The sequence below is a fragment of the Cebus imitator genome, unplaced genomic scaffold (genome assembly GCF_001604975.1).
Source record: "Cebus imitator isolate Cc_AM_T3 unplaced genomic scaffold, Cebus_imitator-1.0 Scaffold261, whole genome shotgun sequence".
Lineage (NCBI taxonomy): Eukaryota > Metazoa > Chordata > Mammalia > Primates > Cebidae > Cebus > Cebus imitator.
In genome coordinates this window covers 749,876-768,835 of record NW_016107576.1, presented here as the reverse complement: position 1 = coordinate 768,835, position 18,960 = coordinate 749,876, and the positions used below count along the sequence as shown (strand labels likewise).

General features: G+C 37.9%; 2 protein-coding genes across 6 annotated transcripts in view; one reads left to right on the top strand and one right to left on the bottom strand.

Annotated features, from left to right (window-relative positions):
* Positions 1 to 18,960, top strand: part of LOC108283463 (uricase) — a 109,530-nt gene that overhangs the window by 59,158 nt on the left and 31,412 nt on the right. The window contains exon 1 of one of the 2 annotated variants that reach the window (XM_017499815.2): positions 14,883 to 14,967. The exons of the other annotated variant lie outside the window; for it this stretch is intronic. Within the exon in view, the coding sequence (XP_017355304.1) occupies positions 14,938 to 14,967 (30 nt within the window). The 5' untranslated portion in view covers positions 14,883 to 14,937. Of the gene's footprint in view, positions 1 to 14,882; positions 14,968 to 18,960 lie in introns of those variants that run through there. 2 annotated transcript variants of the gene reach the window in all.
* On the bottom strand, positions 156 to 14,265 carry DNASE2B (deoxyribonuclease 2 beta). Of its 4 annotated transcripts, XM_037728278.1 has the most exons (7): positions 14,049 to 14,265; positions 11,026 to 11,203; positions 9,879 to 9,938; positions 7,226 to 7,307; positions 4,743 to 4,904; positions 3,238 to 3,435; positions 156 to 1,205 (listed from the first exon to the last, which is right to left on the bottom strand). In XM_037728278.1, the coding sequence occupies exons 1-7, from the start codon at positions 14,171 to 14,173 to the stop codon at positions 865 to 867; spliced, it is 1,146 nt and encodes a 381-aa protein (XP_037584206.1). In that variant the 5' UTR covers positions 14,174 to 14,265; the 3' UTR covers positions 156 to 864. The 4 variants fall into 4 exon arrangements, with proteins under 4 accessions (XP_037584206.1, XP_037584207.1, XP_017355306.1 ...); XM_037728279.1 differs by lacking the exon at positions 3,238 to 3,435; XM_017499817.2 differs by lacking the exon at positions 9,879 to 9,938.

Here is an 18,960-nt window from a genome sequence, read left to right as displayed (position 1 = left end):
AAAAAGCCTATTGCATTTGATTCTGGTTTCACTATGTTACACTTCATTTTACTTCCTTCAAGCTGATGAGTTACACTTGTGCAGTTTTTTCTCTCCTAATGTGATTTTAACATTTTTCTTGAAAAATATTACTTATTTCTGAAAGTTCTTTTGTCTTTTTTTTTTTTTTTTTTTTTTTTTTTTTTTTTTTTTTTTTTTTTTTTTTTTTTTTTTTTTTTTTTTTTGCTGGAATTCAAACTCAAATTCCACCAGTATTTTTAAGTGTCGTCTATGTGCCTGGCTCTATGCTAGGTGCTTGATATACCTAGATGTTATCTCCTTTTCATAGATGAAACAAAAGCAAGGTTCAGAGAATCCAAGTGAATGGTTCAAGATCATACAATTAGTAAGTAGCAGCTGAAAGAATGACAAATAAGTCTTAACCATAAACCAGTGAGAGAGAACTTCAGGAGCAATATGGCCAAATAGTATGCAAGAATATGCAGAAAGAGCTGTTTGTTTTCCTTCAAAAAAAGGGTGGGGAAGAGATCAGGGAAGTCTTTGTGAAGGAGATGAAATTTAATCTACTAGGTGGACAGTCAATCAATAAATAATTGGAGTTGACTAATGTGGAAAAATATTGTTCCTTTTATTTCCTCTGTTCTCAGTTATGTATAGTGGTTTATGTTTATGGTATATAAATGCAAAGTAAATAAATTGCTATTAAATAAGAGATTAAATGGTAAACATGAGAGAAAAGTGTTCTATTTTGTGATATGCAGGTTATGAGTATATAAACAGGCTTTCAAAATATAATGAAGGACTAATGGAAGAAGACCCATTGTCAAGGTTTTCTGTGACAGTGCATGCGTCCTTTCACCAAGTTTAGTCACAGCTTTCATAATATAATACTAATCCTTGAAATGCTTGGTAAATATGCCAATTCTGGGTGCAAATGAATCCTCCACTTCTGAAGGCTTGGTGTGGACTCCGATTTAGGTCTCCAATACATGTCCAGTGATTTTTGGTGCCCTTTTGGGAAATACACCACTTGGCATGATCCTGATAAGAACTGAAATAAGAGTGTCGTGATAACTTAATTGCTTTGATATTGTAGACATGGTAAGGAAAGGAGCAGTTTGAAGGAAGCTCTTGTCTTTTTCGCTGCCAGGTTTCTGTTAACAAGTGTGTCTTCAGCCGTTGAGCCATCCAGGCTGCAAAGATGTCTAGGGTTTAGGAGAAGAAAGATAGTGAGGTTGGTATTTACACTTAGATTAGTCCCTGAAAATATATTCTGGAATGGAAATCATCATTCACCCGTGATATGTGTATGTCACAAGCACAACAATAACAACATAATTGAGATAGTGGTTGAGAAAACATTTTGTAAATGCTGAAGTGATATGCAAATGAAAGTTATAATCATCATTACTACGATGATGCTGGTGTTTGCAAACATCTTCTGTTCTATAAAACAAATTAAGCAATATAGGTCTTTGTCCTGGAAAGACCTTTGGAAAAAATTAGGCTAGAGAAGGAATCAGGGCCAGTTTCTGGGGATCTTTGTAAATCATGCCAAAATGTTTGGATTTTCCTGAAATCAATGGAGAGTTTTTAAAGAAACGTTAGTAAAGAATTAATAGAAACTGGCTTATGATCATAAGTATCAGTTGAGAGGCAATGGGAAGGATGAATTGGGAAGGATGGGTTAGAAACAAGAAAGGAAAAACATAAGGTTGTCACAATAACTGTGTCAATAAACACAGGTGTGACCCATGGCAGTGGCGGAGAGTTTGGAGAAGATACAATAAATGTGAGAGTTATTAAGGATCTGGAACTGACTGAATTTGATGGTTTGGTAGAGGAGTGAGAAAAAGAAGAGATGGAGAATGACTGTGTAGAAAAAGAAGAGATGGAGAGTGACTATGTATACTAAAAGAAGAGATGGTTGACTATGTAGAATACAAGAAAAAGTAGGTTTGTGGGGGATGATGATGAGGTGAGTTTGGCATGTTGAACTTTGTGTGGCTGTACCACCTTCAAGTAGAAGTGTCTCACTTGCTGTTAAATAACTCAGTCAGTATAGAGGTCTGGGGTAGAGATCTAGACTTAAGAATCATTGGAGGGCTTGCTGGAATTGCCCAGCATGGGCATGTAGAATGAGATAAGGAAAGATGGGGGCCACATGGCAACTCAGTCACCTAAAGAGTAGTCAGAGGAAGACCTGGCAGAAGAAACTTAGAAGTGGGAGGAAGACTGGGGGTTGTGTATTCCCTAAAACCAGTGAAGGTGAGAGTTTCAAAAAGGAAAGAATTTCAACAGTGCCACATTCTGCAAAGAGTATCTCTGTCCTTTCAAGTTTGAGATCTCTAGTGCCTAACACAGGGCTTGGCTAATAGTAGGCATTCAGTAAATTTTATTCAATATATGAAGGAAGGAAGCAAATAAGCAAGGAAAACAGTGAGGTCATCTAAGACAGCCATTGGTGCTTGGGGAGAGATTCCAGTGTCTACGGACAGAAGTAAGACGGCAGTGAAGGAACACTGAGCAAGTGAAGGCCCTGATGAGTTTTTAAAAAAATAAATCTGAAAGAGAAGGAAAAATAGAGCTAGAGATGCTTTAGAGTTGAGGGAGGGTTTTTAGGCATGTTTGTATGCTATGAGGAAGGAGCCTGGTAGTGGGAAAGCTAAAATGGAACTGGGAGAACAGATCTGGTATGCTGAGGCTGGGATAGGTTTCAGAGCACAGGGGGTGCATCGCTTCTTTGGGGATGGGGGAAAACCCTGCAAAAAGGAAGGAGAACAGATAAGACTGTTGGAGAGATGGGGTTGCCATATTGAAGTGGTTTCTCCCTACATGATTTTTGTTCTATTTCTGAAGGAGAAAAGGAAGCCATAAGTGAGGGGGCAGAGTAGTATAAAGGGCTTGAGAGTAAGGAAGGCTTAAAATAACTGCTCAGAGAATGGAAGAAATGGAGATAGCTATGGCCTCATGCCAAGCAGAGGCTGGAGACTGTGAGTTTTCACTGGCCCTTGGTTGGATGGTTGTGAGACGCTTTTGTGGTTGGCTCAGTAACCTGGCTATTCAAGTATAACAGGCTAATGTTGAAACTCATCCTTGACTTTCCTTTTTCCTTTCCTCTTTGCTTCCTTTTTTCATCTCTCTTTCCTTGAATACTCAGAATATTTCTCTAAGTTATCCCTAATGAGTTCAACAGCAGAGTTATATAGCCTGTTGTTTGATGATGGTCTTTCATACCGTCAAGAAAAGAATCAGACTTTGCAAAATGGAGGAATTTTTGTCCCTGGGCTGACTGAAGTGTGGTGAGGAGCCTGCTGGGACTCTCTGATGAGCTGGCCCTGGTACATAGCTGGGGCATGTGAATGAGCTCCTGGTGAAAGGTGGCCGGAATGAAACAGCTATAGACATTTGGGTTGCAGACCAAGAGCTGAGAATCTGAATCAAGAAACAATAAAAAAAAAAGTTGAAAATTAAGACACAAATGGAAATGCCTGCTGATATTATAGATCCTGTTGTGGATTAAAAAACAAAACAACACAAAAACAAAGGCATTTCTTTCTTTAAACCAATAGCCTTCAAATAACTTTTGGTTAAAATAACTGACACCTGTTAAGCACTTCCTAGTTTCCAGACATGGTTCTACAAGTTTTACATGGGTTTACTCATTTAATCCTCACAGCAACCATATTATCAAGTAAATTCTGTTGTTATAATTATCTTTACTTTGTAGATGAACTAACTGAAAATTTACATCATATACCCAAAATTATAAAGTTTGTAATTGATAAAATTGATATTCAAACCCAGGTAATCTAGCCTTGTAGACCATATATTTTTTCTTCTAAATGTACATATACAAATAGAAAAGTTGAGAACTCCGTGTAGCAATGCAACAGCTTCAAGAATAACCAGCTCCTCAGTGTGTATGCCTGATCTCTGTGATATTCAGCTCTCTAATCATTACATGATTTCAATTAGTGAGACTAGAGCTTGACTTGGGTGAGGAGCTCAGTAATCCTTGCTGTAAGATGGAACTTGATAAAAAACATTTTCTAAACCTCCTGTATCTATAGGCAAGTTGCTTCTCACTACTATTTAGCTACTAACCTGTTCCTACTTCTTCTTTCCCACCACAGTTTGCCAAATCTAAGTATTTTTGGCTGAGCTTGAAATCTTAAAGGAAGATTATCTGGCTCAGAAGTGTCATGTTGGTAGCCTACAAGGAACACGTGGCCTGGAAAACTTTAAAAAAAGTAAGATTGAGCTCATATTTAGAAATCAGTTTTCTTCTCTCTCTCTCTTTCTCACACACACCCTAGGTTTCTGGTACTTCATGAGAAATATGGAGATCTATAATCACTGGACTTGTATTCCTGTAGAGCCACAGCATGATGGAGCTGAGGCTTTGAGGGAAGCTAGACGAGAATCAACACCGTAGTTTGTCACTGTCCCCACTTCTCACATAACATCTGTCTGTTTCACTCATATATGTCATCTACCAGCCACCTGGATACATTTGAAACTACTGCCCTCATCAAGTTCAACAACTGCAGTGGTAGAGTAAGAGCCAAAGCCCAGTAAGTGAGCCTGCCCAAGACCTCACCATGGCAAAGCCAGCATGAGAATCTAGGTATCAGAGTATGAATAGATTAACAAATGAAGTGACACATTTATGAATATTATTTCCAAATGCTTTCTCCAACATTGTTATCTCTTTTTTTTCTCACATACTCTAGTTTTACCTATTGCCTTATACTGGTTGTACTTGAAAGTTATGCAGATGCCACTTTGTCCATTTCGTCTCCCTGTGGGTGGATAATCATAGCCTTCTTCCGGAATTGGAGGAAACTGAGGAATAGAATGAATCAGCCAGAACCCTTGGACTCTGTTCCACAGCAGTAAACCTACCAAAGATACATTTAACAAAGATAAATCAGAAAAACAAAGTTTCTTTTAAAATAGCATTCAAAGTGGCAACATTTAAGCCCATTTATGCTTCAGGCTGGTGTTTTATTAAGTTAATAATCACAAGGATCATGCTTATTTTTCAAAGATTTCAATTACAATTCTGGCACATATCACATTGCCTGATTACTGATAAAAAGCTGTCACAAAAAGGGAACCAAGGTAGCCATCCTACGAAAAGTTAAGAGGAAATTCATGTCGAAATCACAAGGAAAATTTGTTTTGGCAGAATACAAATTTGCTCAACTGGAATTTGACCTTGTTAAACAATACAGTCACCTGGCAAGATTTAGATAGTGTCTTCACTGCTAAGCAGCTAGGCTGTTTTCAAAAGCCAACTAAAAAACAGAGTTGAAAGAGAAAATATCAAATGAAGAAATGTACTTGCAATAATTTGTTAGAAGAAACTACTGCCCATTTATTGGCAGAAGAAGTCACCATTTCTACAAGCCCAGTAAAAGAAGCAAAGAGAGAGAGAAAAAAAGGAAGCTATGCTAAAGCATCCAAGTTAATAACATTTGTAAAACTCCCTAGAGCAAAATAAATAACATGAAAGCCAATAAGGAAGAAAATAGAAAGATTTTTATAATTTTGTGACATGGCAGAAAGAACTCTGTAAAACAGATGTCAATGACTATTTCTGTGTTTATAAATTTATCAGGATAGGTTTGGTATGATAGCTAGACTTTCCAGTTTGCATATGACTATGCAAACATAAGATTCACTCATGTTTGCCTAATTGTTAGAGTAAAAACTAAATTCCTTCTAGTTGTTTTTTTTTTTTCAAAGAGCATATTTTAAGAAAGCATACTGTTGTTCTTCAGGTGGAAATAGAATCAATACCTGTGTCAAGGTGGAAAATATTGAAAGTTCTGTTATGTAACAGAACTGGATGACCTTCAAGAGTTCTCCTCTGCGCAGAAAAGTGTGCCAATTTGCTGGAATCCTATCCTCCTGGTACGAATGCCATAGGATATTAGGGCATCTGTTGGCCAAGAGAACCTTTCCACTTGATCTTGCGCCCTCCTCCCTTTACATCGATTCCCCCAAACTCTTGTGGCAGCTAGCAGGGTAGAGTAGAAATAGTGTGGGAGATTGTTGGAGGAGAAGTTGAAGAATGTAGCATGTTATGAAAATTGTTGGGTTCCCTGTAAATATGGCATTCAGGAGAGCAACTTTGCTAAATAAAAAGTTTTCAATGTTCCTGACCTTTGTCAGCCATTACAAACCATATTCTAAATCAGAGGCTGCAAACTGGCTTCCCCTGAGCCAAATCCAGCCTATGAATACATTTTATTAGGCTCGCAGAATGTTTTTTAAACTTTGAATTTAGTGCCAACATTTAAAAACTGGGGAGGTTTTCCACAAATATTAATTTACAACATCTCCTGGAAAATTGTGTCCCTATCAGGCAAGTTGAGTAGTAAGTGCCTCCTTTCACTTGCTGACATCATCTGCCTGCTCCCTGAAGGCATTTGAATTTGGAACCTTCTGAATACTTGTTGCCATGGCAAGTTATTTATGACATATTAAATTGGAAAAAGGTTGAAAAATAGTCATTACAGTAGTTTTGTAAAAATGTTTTAAAATACATATTTTAGAAAAAGTGGAAAGGATTAAATATGGTTTATCTAATTGGTATTAGGATTATAGATTTTTTTGTTTACCTGTATTTTGAATTTTCCTATAGTGTACAAACACATATGCAAAGTTTATAAGTAGAAAAATTGTAAAAGTATAATCAAAATTACTATATTTGGTAATATAAATAACATGATAAAAATTAATATATAACTATTTAAAACAGTTTTTCAAAAATGTTTATTTCCAAGGGAACTATATATTAAGAAGGGTTCATTTTACTCTATATAAATTATACCTCAATAACTCTGACTAAAATGTTTTTATGCATATATGCTATATGCACATATACATATATACATATGTATGTGCATATATATATATAAAACTGCTGGTGTTTGTGTGTCCTCAGTATCAGTACCTGGATTCCTGCTGCAAACCATATATTTTAAAATATGTTAAGAAATAAAATGGGATTTCTAAAAATGGGGTTGCCAAGTCAAATTATACAATTATATTATAACCTGTGATACAGAAATTATACATTTCAATGACTCAAATAAACTATTAAGAAGAAAAGCTATCTGTTTAGTATGGAATATAAGAATATTCAAGATGAAATGTTTTTAAAAAATGTTAATTTCCAATAGAAAAGAGAAACCAAGAATCGCTGTCATACCTTTGGTGTGTCCATACTTCCTGCTGTAATTCACAGATTTAGGGACTCCATCATTGTATATTAGATAGGCTGTGTTGTTACTCTGCAGGAATATATTAGTTATAATGGCGTAAATCTTCCATTTACAAACTCTCACAACGTTTCTACCAGCTACCCAGCCTGCAATACATCGCTTTCATTAATACACTGAGAAGTCATCTATTCCCCTAATAGGCAGCTTCCCCATCAATATGAAGCCTGTGACATGTGAAACAGGGGAAAGGAAGTTCATTTTTAACTATGCATGATTTTTACTCATGTGACAGGAGCCCTATGCATTGTGATCTGGGTGTGAGGGCAATGTTCCTATTTCTCTTGGTTGTTTTGGAGCCAAGTTTCTGATTAAGCAACCAGTGTATAATAAAGGAGTACTGAATTATTTGTTCAGGAAATGAAGTAGGAACAACCAACCAAGGATTGCATCTGAGGTTTTTTCCGTTGGTATCATAGGCACAGTGCAGAACCAGCTGTCAGGATCTGATTTCCTCTGCCCACTTTGTGCTTCACTTCACTGCTGGGTAGCAGCTTTGTGTTTAATCAGGATTCCTCATTATCTGCTCTCCCTTCCTCTCATTATGGGAGGATTTTTCTGCAATCCATTTTTCAGTGTCACTTCACCTTTCCAACTTGATATTTCCCTGCTTTAAAAAGTGGTGAAATTTACTGTGTGATATTGGATTTCCTCTGTTGAGGCAAAATATGAGTCAATTTTCAAACAGCCAAATCTTAGAGCCAAAATAAAGCTATTATTTCAATAGTCTCTATTTGTCATGTTTTAGAAGCTTGCTAATATTTGTTCTGGATGGTTCCATTTAATTTGTGTGATGATACAGTGGCTTTTATTGAAGCCAATAATGTTGATATTAAAAAAAATCTCAGTGACATAATTAAAAGCAGGAAAGGATAACACATCTCCTTTAAAAAGGCCCTTGCTTTTTTCTTTGAAAACAAAGTCAATAAAGAAGTCTCTCACAGTTGCTTAATTATTTGACGCAATACAAAAATAATGTTAAATGCACAACATAGGCTGTTGTAGCATTCTCGTCTACTGTGTTTAGGAATACCCTGAAAAGTAAGCTGTTTTCTTACCTTCGTTTATCATAATTGATCATAGCTACTGAATGGCATTCATATCATCCTCTGGATAACCCTGAAGCATTAGTTACTCTATGAACCTGCATTGAATGTGGTAATGAGGACATTTGTGTGCCTTGGGGTACAGCATGGAGGGATTCTGGGATGATCCAGTGAGGAATTTATTCTTTATGATAAATGAAGTTTATTATTCTAACTGCATGTAGCAGCCAGTTGAGGTTAAGTGGGTTGTAGCCTTAGTGAGAAGAGAGGCTATTGATAAAGGGAAAAGACTATGGACTTAAGAATAGGTAGATGTAGGCATGAGCCTTTGAATAGCTTTATTCCTTTAACACATTTGGCATTGTTTTGTCTATTGAGTATAGAATAAGAGTGGTACAGTCTCTGCCCTCTGTCTAGCAGAAAATATAGAGAGACAAGTATAGGTAATATAGTTTGATAAATGTTTATGAAGGTGCATGGAAGATTCTTATTTGTAAAGGCAAGAGAAGGGAAACAATTCTAAATGTAACCCAACTATTGGACTTGGTCACCTTGACATTTGAAATTTAAAACCAGTTCGTCTAATCTTGCATTTCACTCTCTGTGAGAAGTTCAATTCCAGTCAGGGGGTGGAGGAGTAATATTCTCACAGTCAGTTGTGGCACATAATTCTAGCTTCTAAAGGACACTGAGTCTCACTTGGATATCACCCACTGCTGTTGCTCTCTTCTTTTGGCTCGATGCCAATCAGGCATGGAAATCACTCCCTTTACTGTCATTTCCCCCCCAGAACCAATCACTCAAGACATTGCATGTGAGCCAGTTTTACTAAAGATAAGAAATATTGAATGGTTTTACATCACCATGAGGCCTTACCCCAGTCTCTCCCCATGTTTATTGTGCTTTTTAATTCACGGTTTCTTTCCATCTCTTTTTTGTTTAGCAGAGAAGTTTAACTGTATCTCCCTGCTAGGGTGTGGGGCTACCTTTGCACCTCCAAAGATCATTATTGTATTCAACCAAGCAAAGAGCTATCTACTCCAACTAAGGTAATGACAGAGGCTTTACAATGTCACTCTTTCCTTCTTCCTCCCCTAGCAGTCTCAGCATTTTTAGAGAAATTAAAAAGCAAATAGAGAAAAGTCATTATGTATTTGCATATGAAATTTACACTGAGTGTGTCTGCCTTTCTTGCTTCCCCTTCTATTTTCCCCACCTCTTCCGTCTCTGCCCTCCGAGACAGCAAGACCAGCTCCTCCCTTTCTTCCTTCTCCTCAGCCAACTTAACAGGAAGATGACAAGGATGAAGACGTTTATGATGATCCATTTCCCTTAGTGAAGAGTAAATATATTCTCTCTTCCTTAATAATTTTCTTTATAACATTTTCCTTTCTCTAGCTTACTTCATTGTAAGAATACAGTATATAAGATATATAACACACAAAATATATGTTAATCAACTATTGATGTTATCAGTAAGGCATCCAGACAAACAGTAGGCTATTAGTAGATAAATTTTCAGGAAGTCAAAACTTACACATAAATTTTTGACTGCATGAGGGCTGGTCCCCCAACCCCAGCATGGTTCAAGGGTTACCTGTCATTTGTTTATTCAAAGCAGGATTGTTGATACAATTTTAAAAAGCATCTGGAAAAGTGCTTGGCATATCACATGTTCTCAAACAGCCTACAGATAAGTTTTAACTTTGTAACTTGGCTCTGAAGTCTGGTCTTAATGGCAGGTAAATAACATGAATATTACCACACACAATGACAGTTCCCTGTACATTTTGAGTAAATAATCAGATACACATGTGTAGTAATGCTAGAGGCTAAAACAGTGTTGTTGTGGGCATTAAATTACTTGACATATGTAAAGGCTCAGCGTACAGTCCAGCATATTATAGGAACAGAGTCATGTTATATATTCAGTTCTCTATAAGTTATTGTTAGGAAATGCTTACATGAGTATATCTGGATGTTAATCATGCCTTGATTTTACTTGTCACCCCTGGTTGGAAAGCAGCATCTTGAAACTAAGCAACAGATGGTGCCTGGAATATTGGGAGCATGCCCACATTAAGCCAGCAGGCCTACTTACCTGTGTCTCTTTGACTGGCTAGCTCATTGCCTGATAAAGTCCAGATACAGCAGGGATAATCCAGGCAAGTTAGTTCTAGAGCCTTGAACTAGAGTCCTAGTTTTCAACATATCGTTTTGAAAACAATGACTTAAAAGGTGTATCAAGTAGAACCCTTTACTGAGCTCACCACCACTGATCAGCACCATAACATAAACAACCCATAACTCATGGCATGTTAATCACAGATCGGTATTGCTCTGTAGTAGCAGAGGCTCCTCTCCCTATCTCTATTAGATGAATAAGCAAACTGACAGACATTGTGGCAGCCAGAAGACTTCAATATACAATTAGTTCATACCTTGCCCAGCGATACCACTGGACATGATGCCAAGTGAATTTGGCATTGCTGTAGACGACAATGACATGTTTCTTAAGGTCTTAGATTGACTCAGATAATTGTCTTGAGCTGGTTCTGAGCTAGCTTACTTCAAGGTGCTAGGAGCGGGAGTTGGATGGGTGAACAGAAAAACTCTGTTGAAGGCTTTGGATTCAGCTCTATGCATTTTATATTATTCAAGTGAACAACTGAATAATAACATACCTTGGAGGCATATGCTTCATATAGCTGTTGTAATGTCCTTCCCAAAACACTCTTGGTGGTATTCATTAGTTGCTCACTCTTCCTCCAGCTTCTAGTTGTAGAGTCTAAGTACAGGTACTCTAACCCAGTCTCTTCACTTTCCTTGTTTTGTCTTTTAGGTAACTTATAAAAGATAAACCTAACAGGCAAAATAATTATGAATTACTAACATTTATTGACTGCTTTCCTGTGGCAGTAGCTATGTTACACACTTTAATATATCTCTCACATTTCATGGAAGGCCTCTAAGGAAAGGGATTTGCTCAAGTTCTCTGCCCCTCTCTTCACCCTTATCTTTGCTCCTCTCCAGAGAAGAAAATAAAAACCTGATTAGCTATATTCTAAGACCTTGGTTATCCTGGTGGGTGGAGTCCCTGAACTGGAAGTCCATATACATTGAGAGTTGCTTTCTCTGTTGCTTCCATGGTCCATATGGCTACAGTGGGGAGTAAGCCAAGACTCAGACCATGCAGTTGGCTGACTGGGTATAAGATTTGGGTTTGGGCTTCAGAAGAGGTAGAAGGTACTTTGAGCCTCTGTTCTAAGCTGCATTCTTCAGCTCAGTTTATCAGAAAACTCTTTCTTGGTGATTCAGGGCCAAAACCAAGTAATTAAGTAGGCACTTTCCTTCCTTTACTATTTGTTTATCTCCCTTGGCTATCGCACAGGGAGGAGAGGTAGCTCCGCCAAGGTAGTATTAAGGCGTTATTGGATTACCTAGCTCAGGGTTTCTCAATGTGCTCTATTCACATTTTCAGCCAGATCATTCTTTGTTGTGAGGGAGCTCTCCTGTGCATTGTAGGATCCCTGCCCTCTACCTGTTAGATGCCAGATGCACTGCCAAGTTGTGACAATCAAAGTTATCTCCAGACATTATCAAAAGTCCTCTGAGGGCAAAATTACCCTTGGTTGAGAACCACCTATCTAGCCAAATGCTTTCTAATAGCATGAACCCCACCATTAACTCCTAAACACTCACAGTGCACCAACCATTATAATACACACACTATTACCATACCACAGTGTCACAAGCCCGTAAAAGCTGCACACTTCACTTGGTCCCCTTTGGTCTTATACTTTATTTAAGTGAACTCTTTCCTGCCCTGCTATGCTTTCTTACTCACAGGGTCAGGTCCTCACATGTGGCAAGAAACATGAAACTATTCTTTGGTGCTGACTTGATGGTCTCTTTCCTTGCCTTTCTCAGTAGATTTTAGCAGCTTGGCAACAAGTGCCTATATTCTCTTTAACAGACATTGCTAAGCAATATGTCCATTCACTTGTGGCAAAAATGATTTACCATATCAATCACAATTTGGTGACACACCAGTGAAGGGTTTGTGAACTATCAGTGTGCCATGGCACACCAGTTGAGAGCTAGTACTTTTAAACATTTTTCCAGGGTGACCACCTCTAATTATGTACTCAAGAGTCATGAATCTGTTTCTAGCTCAGACCTCTCTGCTGAGGTCCAGAGAAACCGAAACACAAAGATGTCCCAGAAACCTCCAACTCTATATTTTTGAAACCAAGTTTATAATATTTTGCTCCAAATCTGCTCATCCCACACTATTAGGGAACATATTGACGCAGTCTAAGAAGCAGAAACCTAAAATTATTTCTTAACGTCTCCCCTTCTCCTACCTGCCGCAGCCCGTCTACCACCAAGTCTTCTCAGCATGTCTTTCTTTCTATTCCCACAACCACTTCTTTAACTGAGGTGCACACCTCTTCTCACCTATAATTCTGTGAAAATGCTCCTGGGCTCTGCGAATCTAGGCTGCTCCCCATCCAGCCAAGCCTCACAATACTGCCAGTGGGCTTCCTAAAATGCAAATCTGACCATTCACACCCCTGCTTGAAGTCTTTCAGTAGCTCCCTTTCAATGTCAAGTTCAAACCTTGTAGCTCAGCACACAGACCCCCTTGCCCTCCCCACTTCTCTAACCCCAACTCGGGTCATCTTCCTGTATTCTCCTGAAGTTCCAGACATACCAAACTAGTAGCAACTCCCAACTTTCCATGTTGCTTCTTGCCTCTTTACCTTCTCATTCATTGGCCTGAGATACCCTTGCATATCCATTCTTTTTCTAGCTACTTCATAATTGTTCTTAAAACTTAGCTCAAAAACTATGTCCTCAGAGAAGCTTTCTAGGCTCTCTGCTCCCCAGTGTTCCACTTATGCCCTTACCACATAACTGTGAGGTCATCAAGAGTAGGAACCATATTTTGTCCATATTTTTATTTTCGAAACTTCACACAGAGCTCGGTTACTGCTGGAAGACGGACTACTTGCCTTGAGTATATCAGTGTTCTCTAGCCTGAAGTTTACACAAAAAGCTTGACACCAACCGTGATGGCAAACTTAAATATCCCAATTAAAGAGTGAAAAAGTGATTAAAGCTTTAGGAATACCCATGACTATAATGCAACACAGTATTTAATGTCTTTGACACTGTTCAACAGGCCAGTGACCTACCTCCCACTCACGCCAACAGCTGACTGTGCTGCCAAACAAATCGAGGTTAGGCAAACAGTGCTGCGTGTGACCAGGTGCCCTTCTCCTTCTCAAAAGGAGAAGTGCATGCTCCATTTTCAAAAAAAGTAATCTGCCTTCTCTACTCTGTCAGTCTTTAAAAGGATGTTGGACGTGTTCTGTTAGGAAAAGCCATGATGTAATTAAAAGAAATTGCCAGCTGACAGAAGCTGTCAGCTCAATCCCATTTCTGTGGCTACCACCCTTGCCCGGCTGAGAAGAGTGAATCAGGCCCAAGAGGGGCTGCTCAGCTCTTTCTCAGGGGAAACTCCCACACTCAGAAGCCTACCCCTGCCTGGGAGTTTGGCCCATTTGCACACTTTAACTTCCTTTATTTGTAAAGGGAGGAAAGAGAATGGACATTCCCCTTAGGAACTTCTCAGTGAGCCAGGCTGACTCCTATACTGAGGCTGTTTGCATGCAGCAATCCTTTCATTTAATTTACCTACCAGTCCACAGCTTTCCCTTCTTCATTTCTGCATGAAATTGTTGCTGTCCCCAGCACCCCAAAGAGGCCAAGGAAGAGCAAAGCAAAAGATGTTCTTAGAAGTCTTGCCATCATTTTCTGTTTCATTTATTTCATGCCACAGCAGAACACTTTCTCCATAGATTGTGGAATCTGAGTGTCAAGGTGCTCTCAGGCTATGCTGGTTCTGAAGTTTGATTCCATTTACCTGTTCTGTTCGCTGTTCGGGGCATTTTCAGAATGGGATGGATCCCATGTAATTGTGCGATTCTGTCACAACATGCCAGCGTGACTCCAATGCCTTTGTGCTGAATTGTTAACTGCTTTGCAAAGTCATCAGAAAGTTCTGCAGAAAAAAAGGGAAATATAGTTAACTCTTTGGAGTGAACATTGTGTTGTATAAAATTCAGTGGGCAGGGGAACTTCATTTTAATAAATAGATGTTAAATTAAACATATTTCATGTCTTCCCCTCCTGATTGACTCAATGAATGAGAGCAAATGCATGTGGTTCATACGTTAAACAGAAATGATAAAACCTTATGTCTTAGTAATAATTAGGATCTGACACTTATAATAAATTTCTTTCTTAAGGAACCAGTTGCTAAGCAGTACTTTAGAGGGTTTCTACAAAGTAACTGTAAATTTAACTATTTTACCAAAGATGTTTACATATTCTCTCTACCTCCCTGGTTTTAGCCACTCAGTGTGCTTTACTTTAAGAGGCTTTGGTGTCCATTTAGCTGCTATGCAATAGGTAAACATATTGATCACCCACTCTTCAGGTTAATAAAAAGTGTTACAAACATCTGTTTGCCCAAACTATGCTTTCTCATTCTTGAAGCTGAACCTGAAGTGGAAAACCAAGAGAAAATGGCCCACTACCATAACAACTATAAAAAGGTCAGACCAATTTCTTTGTAAAGTAGGGAAGGAGTATATAGACATATGAAAATAATTTATTTAATGCCTACTTTTGAATCAATTATTAAAATTGCTATTATAATCAATAGCAGTTTACCTCATGCCTAGAAATAATGCTGCCCCTAATCTGTCTCTCTGAAAATCACAATGATAACTATAATAGTTCCAGATCAGAGGATCCAGACCAGACTGAACCCTTATAAATCAGATTACCTGTATGGTTGTACTAGAACTGTTCACAATTCTCAGGATTCATAGAAAAGTGGAGGTTTTGTGTCTCTGTTTCTCCTAAGACAGAGTTTTGGGAGGAGGGCTCTGGACCACTTGCCCAATTACCTGTGGTGCCTGCAAAAAAGGCAGAATTCTAGGCCTTATTGCAAACCTGCTACATCAGATTCTTCCAATTGGACTCAGGAATCTATATTTTTAATAAGCTTATGGGTGTTGCTGGTGTACCGTATATTTTGAAACTCACTGCCACAAGGCCAAGACTTGCTGTATTTGGCAGGTTCACACTTTTCTGCAGGGAGCAGACTAAATTGGTTAAATGAAGAAATATTTTCCTTACCCATTCCTCTATGGATATTATTATTATTATTATTGAGACAAAGTTTCACTCTTATTACCCAGGCTGGAGTATACTCATCTTGGCCTTGGAATCCGTCCACCTTGGCCTCCCAAAGTGCTGGGATTACAGACATGAGTGACTGCACCTGGCCTCATTTTGTTGTATATATGTTCTTCTTGTGTTGAGAAAAAAAGGATTTCAACAACCCCAACAGTTTTGTCTATTTTTTAAAAATTACTAGCTGGGTGTAGTGGCTTATGCCTGTAATCCCAACACTTTGGCATGCCAAGGCAGGAGGATTGCCTGAGCCCAGGAGTTCATGACCAGCCTGGGCAACATAGCAGGACCTTATCTCTCTACATACAATTAAAAAGAAATTAGCTGGGCATGGTGGCACACACTTGTAGTCCCAGCTACTCAGGAGGCTGAGGTGGGAGGATTGCTTGAGCCCAGGAAGTTGAGCTGCAGTGGGCCATGATGCTGCCACTGCACTTCAGCCTGGGTGACAGAGCAAGAATGTCTCAAAAAATGTGTGTGTGTGTGTGTGTGTGTGTGTGTGTGTGTGTGTGTGTACAGAGAGAGAGAGAGAGAGACATTTACTCTTCTCTGTGAAAGTAAAAATAGGAGATGGAGTCTCACTCTGTCACCTAGGCTGGAATGCAGTGGCATGATCTCAGCTCATTGCAACCTCTGCCTCCCACGTTCAAGCAATTCCCAAGTAGCTGGGATTACAGGTTTCCACCATCATGCCAGGCTAATTTTGTATTTGTGGTAGAGATGGGGTTACGCCATATTGACCAGACTGGTCTCAAACTTCTGACCTCAGATAATCTGCCTGCCTCAGCTTCCCAAAGTGGTGGGATTACAGATGTGAGTCACTGCACCTGGCCAAAATAATTTTATTTATTTACTTATTTATTTATCTTGTGAGACTTTTTGGTATATAAAAGATGCATACCAGGAACAGGATTCACTGATGTATTTAGACAATGTAAGCAACTTGTTTTCAGTCATGTAGGGCTAAAGACAGTTTGTTGAATAGGATTTAAAATTATTCCTATTTTCTTCTCCTTATTACACACTTAGCACAGTGCCTGGTAATAGTAAATGATTCATAAATGTTAGCTAAGATGATTCTTACTACAACCTGAGCTTTTCCTGTAAGATGGTTGGGGGACATCTGTATTAGAATGACATTTGCTAAATCCAATTTTATTTCAGGGTCTGGAAAGACACCGTTAAGTTGGTTTCTTTCAGATGTCACTTTCAATAAACTTCCTTATCTCCCATTGTTGCTAACCTGATCATGATTGTCAGTCAACAACCTTTCTTACACAATTACTGCTGTGTCTAACACTGTATCAGACTTTGAAGACCTTCAGGGATTTCAACATTACCTAAACCCCAGAGTCCAGTGTGTTTCAGTTTTTACTAAAAACAGCAAAGTAATTTGGAAACAAACTTATGAATTTGGTGGATGAAGAAAATGCAAACTGTACAGAATGTTTTTCATAATATTATCTGCTTTTGAAGCCAAAGTAGTATAATATTATGTAAATACCATAGTTCCTTCATAATCTGATTGCTTCTAAAAACGGTGGAAAATGCCCTCATTGTAACTTGGTCAAGTACTATATCGTGTACAAGTAAGAGTTCTTAGCTAGGTAATGGCTTTTAATTTCATGATTGAAGTTTTGTAGTCACCCATTTATTCTGGAAAGTCTCAATCTTGAGCTCGTCAAATAGTGCCTCTTCCACATTCTCTTTATTATGTATTTCGAGAATATTTTATATCTTGTTCATATATTCTAGCTCCTTGTATGTCTGCATTAATTCTTATGATTATTTATTTGGACTGTCTTCCAGTTCTCTAATTCTCTTTGGCAGCATTAATCTGTTACTTAATCTATCTCTTCCAAATAACTAATTCTTTTAAAAAATATTTTTTAAAATCTTTATTTTTTATTTGTACATTGGCAAATTATACTTATATATATTTTACTTCTTTTTGAGTTATGTTTAATGTTTCTTAATACACTTAATGCATTTTTACAAGTTCTATTGTTTATTTTTTCAAATTTACTTTGTCTTTCATATGGTTTTGTTTCTTGTTCATACACCCAATCTTCTCTTCTATTTCTGTAAAAATATTAAATATATTATATTTTTATATCTTATTCAAATGCCTGAAGTTTTTGCAGATCAGGCTTTTCTATTTGTTATTTCTGAAGCTCTTTCTCATAATACCTTGGTATTGTGTGTACTTTAGATTTTTGGCTATGAGTTCACATTCTGTTAGTATTTTGGGGGATTGAGATAAAGCTGTGTTTCTCAAGAACCTGTTCTCTACTGGTTCATCAAAGTTCAGTCATTCTGTGAGGACTCCTGGGAGTCAGGATGCTAGCTTTATTTATTTATTTCCAATAGCTTTTCGAAGTATTATTTACATACCATGAAATTTAAATGTTAAAGTTCAGCTTATTTTTGCTCATATTTTTACAGGACTGTTGATGGATTGAGTAAAATCTAGAAATTGACATGCTGAAGGAAAAAGTTGATATACTTGTGGGAGAATGGGGAAAGGACTTGAATTATTTTGATGAAAAAGAGTAAGACAAACAAATGACTCAAGTATTTACAGACTGAAGAATCATTGTTGAGAAATGTAGTTAAAGGAAAACATAAATACAGTAAGTGGAAGAGGACCAGAAAATTATGTTTGGTTGATTCCTACCCATCCATTAGGTTGCTTTGGGGATGCCAATTCTTCCTGGAAGCCATCCTTGATCTCTCCCAATCTGGCTTAGGTGTCCCTGCAATATATTCCCAGAGCTCACTGTATTTTCTCAATTAGAGTAATTACATGATGTGTTACTAATCACTTGCTTATCTTTCTGAGTCTTCCTCTAAAGAGCAGGGGTTAGAAAACTCCTGTGGGCCAAATCTGCCTATTTTTGTAAAGTTTTATTTGAATACATCCACACCCATTCATTTATGTATTACTTATAGATGCTTTTATGATACAGTAGCAGTGTTCAGTTGCAACAGAGACCCCACAGCCTAAAAAGCATACAAATTAACTTCTTGATTCTTTACAGAAGTTTGTTCTAGTCTATGAAGCCAGAGCAGTGCCTGCCTTGTTTATACTGTTGCATCTCCAGCACATACCACAGTGCTTGTCACCTAGAAGGAGCTAAATAAATACAAGTGAATATATAAATCGAATGAAAAAGTTTTCAGATCCTGCTGTGATTGAGTCAGAGGAAAAAAACAAGAAAAAGTTTTCAGAGACATCTATTTTGGGGTTATATGGAAGTCAGAATGAATTTAATCAGAAAATATGTAAAAGTGGGTACACAGTAGGTAAAAATCCCATTAGAAAGAATTTTATCATGATGTTTATA

Bases quoted from the DNA above. Each gene is read 5' to 3' on its own strand.
- DNASE2B (XM_037728278.1), bottom strand. From the start codon at position 14,173: ATGAAACAGAAAATGATGGCAAGACTTCTAAGAACATCTTTTGCTTTG. The intron at 4,905-7,225 runs GTATGACAGCGA...TATCTTTGGTAG, and splicing joins GAAGTATGGACACACCAAAG to GTTTACTGCTGTGGAACAGA. The intron at 3,436-4,742 runs GTAAAACTAGAG...TTCTTGATTCAG, and splicing joins CAACCAGTATAAGGCAATAG to ATTCTCAGCTCTTGGTCTGC.